Source organism: Apium graveolens, chromosome 2 (genome assembly GCF_009905375.1).
Source record: "Apium graveolens cultivar Ventura chromosome 2, ASM990537v1, whole genome shotgun sequence".
In the NCBI taxonomy this organism is placed as follows: Eukaryota; Viridiplantae; Streptophyta; class Magnoliopsida; order Apiales; family Apiaceae; genus Apium; species Apium graveolens.
The window spans coordinates 195524978-195534817 of record NC_133648.1 but is presented as its reverse complement, the minus strand read 5'-3'; the positions used below and the strand labels follow the sequence as shown (position 1 = coordinate 195534817).

The 9840-nt window shown below is 33.8% G+C and overlaps 1 protein-coding gene and 1 long non-coding RNA gene across 2 annotated transcripts; one reads left to right on the top strand and one right to left on the bottom strand.

Annotated features, from left to right (window-relative positions):
- Nucleotides 1-5225: 5225 nt before the first annotated feature.
- LOC141706133 (uncharacterized) lies at nucleotides 5226-7558 on the bottom strand. The gene is made up of 3 exons (XR_012568660.1): nucleotides 6774-7558; nucleotides 6438-6605; nucleotides 5226-5755 (listed from the first exon to the last, which is right to left on the bottom strand). It is a non-coding gene; the product is annotated as an uncharacterized LOC141706133 (long non-coding RNA).
- Nucleotides 7559-8391: 833 nt separating this feature from the next.
- LOC141696002 (uncharacterized) lies at nucleotides 8392-9045 on the top strand. Its single transcript, XM_074500201.1, has 2 exons — nucleotides 8392-8568; nucleotides 8749-9045. The coding sequence occupies exons 1-2, from the start codon at nucleotides 8392-8394 to the stop codon at nucleotides 9043-9045; spliced, it is 474 nt and encodes a 157-aa protein (XP_074356302.1).
- Nucleotides 9046-9840: the final 795 nt, after the last annotated feature.

Below are 9840 nucleotides of genomic sequence, written 5' to 3'. Positions count from 1 at the left end.
ATGAACCTACTACTCTTCTACTTGCATTTTTTAAACAACAAACTCAGAATCCACCTGAAACTAGAAGGACCTGAGCATAGCAGGCTCAATCTACTCTAACTTTTAAATCCTTCAAATCCCTGAACCCACCTGAATTCAAAGGGACGATTGATCCCATAGAAGCTAGGATTTGGCTCCGAGAGATTGAGAAAACCTTTGAGATTTTAAGAATGGAAGAAGACAAGAGAATATATTTGATGCGTTTATGTTAAAAGGTTAAGCTAAATTATTGGTGAGAAGTTAAACGAGTCATCGAAGAAAATCCGGTAATTCCACGGGAAAGATTTACTTCCTTATTTCTTAAGAAATATTTTCCCAAACATTTAGAACAACAAATGGAATTGAAGTTTTTGGAACTAAAGAAAAGAAGCATGACTGTCGCGGAATATGAGAATAAGTTTTTAGAATTCTCCAGGTTTGTACCCTACCATATTGACACTGAAGAAAAGAGAACTAGGCGTTTTCAACTAGGCCTACGACCATGGATTCAGAATCGAGTTGTAGTACTTGAGATCTCTAGCTATGCGACTTTGGCGCACAAAGCTTCAATTGGAGAGAGCAGGAATGATCTATATCCCAAGGAAAAGGGAGGTGTAAAGAGAAAGTTTTCAAACAATCCTGGGAGTTTTGGAAGAAAGTCTGATGGAAATAAGAGCAAGAAACCATTTTTGAAAAGAGAGGATCGGAGGATGGATAAACAAAGGTTTGGACATCAAGATAATCGGGGAAACGAGACCAGATTTTGGTATCCTCAAACTGCGAATATACTTCAAGGAAGACCCCCACTGCCAGACTATAAAACGTGAGGATGAAAGCATAATGGACAATACCTCCAAGAGTACGTTACTTGCTATGTATGCGGGAAGAAAGGACATTATGCTAGTAATCGCAAGGACAAGGCAATCACTTGCCACAACTGCGGGAGGAAAGGACATTACGCAAGCGTATGTCGTTAATCCAAGAAAGAAAGTGAGGTACCAAGACTCATGGCACCTCCGGCTCAGGATAACCACAATTTAAGCAGTGCCAAAAACACCAACATCAAATCTATTGCACGCACTTTCGACATGACCTTAAAAGATGTTATCGTTGATAATGACGTCATCGCAGGTACATTTTTAGTGAATTTTACAAATGCTTGTGTTAATTGACTCTGGCGCTACTAGTTCCTTTATATCTGAGAATTTTGTAAATATGTTGGGATTAGAGTTAATATCGATATAAGAAGATATGATGGTAGAAATTGCAAATCAAGAAGTTATATCTGTTAGTCAAGTATGCCCTAATTATACGATAGATATTCAAGGAATACCTTTTATTGTGGTCCTTATTCCTTTTAAATTGGGAGAATTTTACGTGATACTAGGAATTGATTGGTTAACTTGATACGATGCTCAGATTAATTGTAGGTTAAAGAGAGTTAGCTTAAAAAGTTCTGATAATAAGAGAATGATTCCTCGTGGTCAGAAATAAAACCGTAATTTTTTCACTATTTTGCAAGCTAAAAGAATGCTACGTCAAGTCTGTCAAGCATATCTCGCCTACGTTATAGATACATAAAAGTCTACTCCTAGGTTGGAAGAAATCCCAGTTGTGAAGGAATTTGAAGATTTGTTTCCCGAAGATCTACCCGGATTACCCCCAGATAGAGAAATCGAATTTATAATTGATCTCGCTCCAGGAATGACACATGTTTCCAAAACTCCATATCGAATGGCCCTCGTGGAAATGAAGGATTTGGCTACTCAACTACATGAATTACTAGATAAAGGAGTGATTCGACCCAGTGTATCTCCAGGTTTGTATCCTATCTTGTTTGATTTGACCTTAGCTCACACATCATCATACATACTATTAAATGATTTAAAAATTTTCATTGAATCAACAATGGCAGGAGGATATTGTTCGAATTTTCAACTTCACTAATATCATCGACCGTGGCCTTTTCTTACAAATGAGATGTCGGATAATTTTGAACATTTATTGACCACCTGTTACCTAACTAGATCATTTTCGGTGAGATGGAAATAATATCACATGTCAGTACTGAAATTTGATATGTGCTAATCAGACAAAATGAGTTTATCTTAATTATCGGAAGAGACTGACTCTTAGGCAAATGGAACAATCTCAATATATTGCAGAATATATAAAACAATATAAAGAAATAAAGAAATAAATCAAATGCAGTCCAAATTTAGTTTGGTTCGGCCTCTAAACTTAATGTATGACCTACATCCAAATTCCCATATCAACTAGCATAGATAGTTTATACTAATTCAATAATAAACAACTTACAAACGTTCTTGATTACCTAACAAACTTGCTACACTAGTCCACCGACTACCTTGGACTTGAGAATTTGTAATCTAGTCTACTTGCCAGTACCCTAGAGCACCAGTTTTATTTGTGCAGAAGAAAGATGGAATATTTATGAGATTATGCATAGATTATCGAGAATTGAATAAGCTCACTATTAATAATAAGTACCCTCTACCAAGGATTGACGATTTGTTCGATCAACTGAAACGAGCTGTATGTTTTTCAAAGATTGATTTAAGATTAGGTTACCTCCAGTTAAAGATTAAACCTGGGGATGTGCTAAAGACGGCATTTAGGACAGGATTTGGACACTATGAGTTCCTAATGATGCCATTTGGATTAACGAACGCCCTTAGCGCTTTCATGAATTTAATGAACCGAGTATTCAAGAAATATCTGGATAATTTTGTAACAGTATTTATTGACGATAACTTAATTTATTCTAAGTCTCGCGAAGAACACACGGAACACCTTGTATTAGTATTAGAAATTATGAGAAAGGAAAAGTTGTAAGTAAAATTTTCAAAATGTGAATTTTGGCTAGAAAAAGTGCAATTATTAGGGCATATCGTCATAGTGAAGGAATTTTTGTAGATCCTGCAAAGGTTGATGCTGTAGCAAACTGGGAACGACCAAAGACACCAACCGATGTTAGAAGCTTTCTTGGATTAGCCAGTTACTACCTAAGGTCCGTACAAGATTTCTCAAAGATAGCCACGCCTTTGACTCGAATCACACGGAAGAGTGAGAAATTTTAATGGACCTCGAAATAGTGTTTCCAAGAGTTAAAGAAAAGATTGACTTCTGCCCCTGTTCTAACCTTACTAGACGATTCAGGAAACTTCGTGATCTATAGTGACACATCTCTCAAGGGACTACGGTGCGTGATAATGTAAAACGGAAAAGTCATTGCTTACGCGTCAAGAAAATTGAAGGATTATGATACTAGGTATCCCACACATGTTTTGGAGCTAGCAGTGATAGTTTTTGCGCTTAAAATTTGGAGACACTACTTGTATGGAGAAAGATGTGAAATCTATACAGATCATAAAATCTTGAAATACATATTTACCCAAAAAGAATTATATATGATGCAGAGGAGATGGTTAGAACTGATCAAGGATTATGACTGCACCATAAATTACCGCTCTAGAAAGGCAAATGTGGTCGCAAACGCTATAAGTAGAAAAAAAAAGGTTGAAGATGCTGGTGACATCTAAGGAATTGATACGAGAAATTGAGAAAATGGAGATGGAGATAAAGGTTCCAGTTCAAGCGAATGAAAGGAATTCTGAGATACGAGTACAACCACAAATAATAAAAAAGATTTGACGTAAAAGATAAGGCAAACCTGACGGGAGAAGAGATTCTAAGTGTAAAAGATAACCAAGAAGTTCGAAGAGTTGCATCAAGAATTTGGATTCCCAATGTGTCAGAATTAAAGGAAGAAATTATGAACGATGTCCATAATTAAGATACTCTATCCACCCTGGAAGCACAAAGATGTATCAAGACATAAAGAAAATTTTTTGGTGGCCTAACATGAAAAGAGAAATTGCTGAATGGGTAGGTAAGTGTTTAACGTGTCAGAAGATAAAAGCTGAATATCAGAGGCGCAATAGCCTGTTACAACCTTTAGAGATTCTTAAATGGAAATGGGAAAATATCACTATGGATTTTATTGTTGGCTTGCAAAGAACTAAAACCAACCACGACACCATTTGGGTTATAGTCGACCGAATCACCAAATCTGCACATTTTCTTCCAATAAATGAAAGATACACTATAAAAATTGTTCAACTTATATTTGAAGGGAGTCGTGGTTAGACATGGAGTACCAGTGTCAATTGTTTTAGATAGAGACGTGAGGTTTACGTCAAGATTCTGTAAAAGTTTCTAGGAATTCTTAGGCACGAAATTAAAATTGAGAGCGACATATGATCATCACAAGAAAAATGCCCTTAGAAATCGATTATAAACTGATGTCTTTTCTTTTTTAAACCTATGTCTTCGCATGTGTGGAGAAAGGTAAGGGTCTTTAACATCGGTTTTTAGCCGATGTTAAAGATGTACATAGACATCGGTTTTATTAGCAAACTGATGTATAATTAGCCCTTTTTTTAATAACATGTTAAAACTAGATTGTGAAAAATAATAATTAGGAGGTTAAGAAACTATAAACATATAACAAGGAAGAACATTAAACTGATAGACATCAGATTCTTAAAAGAAATGATGTCTTACTTTGTATAGTACATCGGTTGCTACATAAAACCGATATTAAATATGGCATATCACATCGATTTCAATTAGGTTAGCGATTTTAAATATGGCATATCACATCGGTTTCACTTAGGTTAGCGATGTGAAAGTCCCTATTTACATCATTTTTCCTGTCAAAATTGTTGTGTTTTGCTTATTTTTGACATCAATTGGTTAATAATGAAATGATGTTATATATATTCAAGATACATCGTACTCTTTAATTAAAATAAAAGCTATATCAATAAAAAAAATCTTAAACGAGAACAAATATATACCAAAAAACTTATATATCAGCATTCAATTAACATATTTCTATATCTACATCTACATCAACATCAAAAACTATCTACTTACAATCATATTCCTAACCTATCTAGGTCACTAAAGCCGCATTCCCCAAACAATTTTCCCCATATGAATATGTTGCTGAACCATAAATAGTATTAGCTAAAGCAAAGTTGGTAGCATCATGTACAACTCCTACAAAAGCTCTAGCTTCGTCAATGACTTAATAGTTCTTGCCTTTGTGTTCCCTAGTCGCAGAACAAGAACAATCGTTCTTTGTTCTAGACGAGCAACATCTCTTTCAGCTCTTTGTACAATATAGAGAAAGAACACAAAAAGGAGTAATTTATGAGTGCAGGGTAAGAACTATGGACAATACACTCTTTATACTATTCAAACTGATAATATTCAAAAGTCCTTTGCGATATTGAAAAATCACGTGATAACTATACAACGCAATTATTTTAACAGATGCCTCTAAATTATATGCATATAGAGCCAAATATAATTTAGGCTTTTCAAATGTGCTCTTTGTATGTCCATTTTGGATATAGATCCAAGTATTCTACTAAGATGTTCAATTTCACGCATAATCAAGCAGCTCAAATATCCATTGTATTAAATTCAGCTTGTAATTGAACCGTGCTAAGCTAATCATGTACAAACAATTTAAGCACTCCTGCATTATTACAAAGAAATCCTGGTGCTATATTCGATGCTATTTTCTGCAGCCAAATGTCAACATTAACTTAACACTACAAAGACATGATCACTGGTAGTAGGAATATGCATCAAATATCAGTCCTGAATTTATTCCTTAGGAAGATACTCCTTTCTCCTGTAACTATAGATTCACAAGTACTTAAATCAATTATCCATTTCCTAAAAGAGTGTAATGGGAAGGTAATGAAGATTGAACTAGCACTGAATATATCATCAGTCACTCGACAAAGCAGATTATTAGATTCTGTAGACTACTATATATCTAATTAAGCACTTTAATCTCTCACATAGTTCTCACAGAGTTTATCATTAGACACATAAATGCTGCATCTATAACAATTGTAATGTATTAATGTTAGACCTTAAGAAGAACTAGCAAGTGTGGATCCATATCTCGTTTAGAGAAGCAACAATTTGAAGCAGTAACCAAACTACTAGTAGCTTTATATGACAAAATACTCGCATCTTCACCAAGCAACAATGATCTTCTTGCACGACCCACTGGAGAAGGATCTTCAATTGGACCATGGCAATCTATTATTTATGTTTCTTTATTTGTAAGTTTACCATTTTACTATTTGTGTAGTAATTAGAAGTGATTTTTTTACAGCGAAAAAGAAGTACCTTGTGCAGATTACATTAGGAAGCTTTCTAGTTTAAGTAATTAGAAAATGTATGTTCCGCATCTTTAATTGGATGAATGATACATCAGGGAACCTGATATAATATTAATAAATCGAGTAAATGTTTTAACAAAGTGGTTGAATTAGATCAACGGGATAGATGTGGGAGAGAGAGCGAACCTGCCAAGAACAGCCTTTCCCATCTGATACAGAGTGGTCTGAACAGATGGACTGTAAATTCCCTCGTTTGGAGGACCAAAGAAAGTTTCAGCTAAAACTTTCGCCAGGTACATCTTAATGAAGTAAAGTGGTTTGACAGGAATGCTTGCGGGAGATTCAAAAGGGTGCCTGCATCATAATTTACGGTAGGAGTCTCAATATTACCACAACTTCATTATCTTTTGTGTCAACAAGTAGAAATACAAAAAAAAAAGATAATACCACTCTTTTGCAGAGGAACACAAGTCTAACTTACTGTTAAATTTAATACTTCTAATCAATGATTTGCGAAAATACCTCCATGAAGCAAAGACCTCTGTTGCAAGCTATCTCTCACTTGTTTCTAGTAAAATGGTGTTTTTGTCCCTAACGAATCCTTCAAAACCTGAGTGTTATCAGGAAACTAACAAAAAAATAGAAACCAATATCTTACTGACAAAGACATAATAGGATCTTTGAACAGTAAACAATCGACAAGATTTAAACAAGGGAAGCACAGAGTATGATACAAATTAACGCTCCAAAAAAGGATCTATTATTTTCAATAAAGGTTGTGGCATATTATACTATCTAACTAGCACTGTTGCAAGCCTTTTCAGTTTAAATGTCTAAACCAACTATTGCAACCTTTAAGAGCCTACAATAGTTTAGTGATATATTCCTGTTTAAAATCTTCCGAGCAGTACTTATCGACAATCATAACCAGCAATGCAGATTGATATAAATTAGAATTAACAAAAAACAACAAAAGCTGAGCATAATATGCAAACTAGTGACCCAAATAAGTCTTGCGTGAAATTTTTAAACTGAATTATATTATATAATATAAAAATTACAATTCAACTACGGGAAAAGTGTGAATCCCACTACATTTTAAAATTTTCAGTTGTGTTAAAAAGCTGACTTTATAAAAATGATGTGCTACTTCGAGTGATAACATAATCCAAAAAGAAATATATCCGATATTATAAATATCATCCATGTACTAATTGTTGATTAATCCAAAGCAATGATCATTTCAAACTGCGGTTTGATTGTTGACTGTAACTGGTAAGCTGCTTTAACTTACCCATATACATATCCAATTTCAACCAAATGACTTCTGTATCAATATTAAGCAATAGAAATAAGCAGGGGCAATAACATAGCTAACCTGTGTTGTCTTCAGCAATGACAAGCCTTCAATACCTGAAGTCACCCGCAGAGCACCAACTTTCGTCAAGTTCAAGTTTTAAGATTTATTTGGTATTGACAGTTGAGAAAGTTCAAGCTTGAGGATGTTGCACCACTTCCACATTCGTCAAAGCGATATGATCTAAACATACGTGAAATTATTAGTAATTTTATGCAAGAAGATAGTATTAGTAGAAATTAGCAATCAATCGTAGGCACTCAATGCTTGAAGGAAGTTTTTGAACAAAAAAACAAGCAGCAATCACTACATAGGCAAGGCACAGAACCAATTCCTTTAAGTAATGTGAAGTACCATCATGTTTATAGCAGAAACATGTGCATTGTAAGGTAAAATGAAGTATGACTTGGACTTTTTGCATCAACAAACATCTGAATCGATTTACAAGGTGCTGACTAAAATTGTAACAGGTAAACGTGATATCAATAATAACCAGCTTGTGCATATACCAGCTTGTCGAGAGAATACTTTAGCACATTGATCTTCTCTTGTCACATATTACATCAAGAAGTACCTTCTCCAGATTACATCAGGAAGATTACCTTGTGCTATAACTAATCAAAATCTTGAACGTTTTAACAAGTAATAGTAGTGATAAAAGTATTAACAACCATACTTCAAAGGAAATTGGGATGACCATCTGGCATTGGTAGAATTTTCTTACAACCATACTTACCACTCAAGCGTAGGAATGGCTCCATTTGAGGCACTCTATGGTAGAAAATGCTGATCACCAATATGTTGGGAAGAAGTAGGAGAAAGATTTATGGACCTGAATTAGTTCAACAGATGGATAAATCTATTGGAATGATTAAGAAGAGGTTAATAGTCACCCAGGATAGATACAGAAAATACGCTGATTTAGGACGAAGACGCAAGGAGTTTGATGTTGGAGATAAAGTATTGCTAAAAGTATCGCCTTGGAAAGGAGTCATGAGATTCGAAATGAATGGAAAATGAAGACCTAGATATATTGCTCTATTTGAGATTTTGAAGAACGTAGGCAGTGTATCTTACCAGCTGGCATTACCCCCAAGTCTTAAGTTTATCCATGATATTTTTCACATAACCGTTCTGAAGGCTTATCGTCCTGATAATCGTCATATACTTTCTTATGAACCAATAGAAGTCCAATCAGACTTGACATACGAAGAACAACTGGTTCAAACTATGGATGATAAGGTTCGAAAGCTGAGGAATAAGGAAATCAAGTTGGTTAAGACAATTTGGAGAAATCATTCCATAGAAGAAGCTACTTGGGAACTCGAAGAAGAAATACGTAGGAAATACCCCTCATTATTCGCAAGCAACGCTAATTCCGAGGACGGAATTTTTAAGGGGGAAGACTGTAATGCCCGTGAAATTTCGAGTATGTAAATTAACATTCCATTTTATTCTATGACTTAACACGTTAAATGAACTTATTGGACTATTGAATATATATATTTTAAGTCTAGGGAACGTGAAAGGAATTTTTTTTTAATTATTGCATATAATTTGATAAGTATTATTAAGAGTAACAAAGTTATTATTTTAACATAATATTAAAAAAAATTGCATAATAATTTCGTTGCTTTTCGCTATTGAGTATTTTAGAAATTTATCAAGAGCGTGTAGTTATTAAAGTGATTACGAATTCTATTTCGGAGAATTGTATTAAATTACTATTATTAAATGTGATTCGATTTTTTTACGTGATTTGACCTTAATTACTATATAAATTATTTTGATGGCAAGAGATCAAAGTAGTTTAATAAATAAACTATTAAAAGAGACTCCTTGTATAACTAATTATTATGCCCATGATTATTAAAAAAAATTATTTGCGCATATTTAATCTCAATATTTTAAAAATTCTCTCCACAAAGAATTTATTTCTTCAAAGAGCTTAGTATTTATTATAGAATAATAAAGGAGGGAATTTTTGTTGTCGTAAACATCTCGTCACTATTCTATTTTTTTATGTTCGAATTATTATTATTATTAATATTATTATTTTTATTATTATTACCTCTTTAATAATATTATCAAAGGTCATTTCTTATTTGGATTTTTTTATAGAAGAAAAGTGTTTTGGATTTTTTAAAATTCTTTCTAATGAGGTAGCAAATAATATTTAATTATTTATGAAACTTATTTTTATCTAGCTATTTCTAGTTGGTTTAAGAGTAA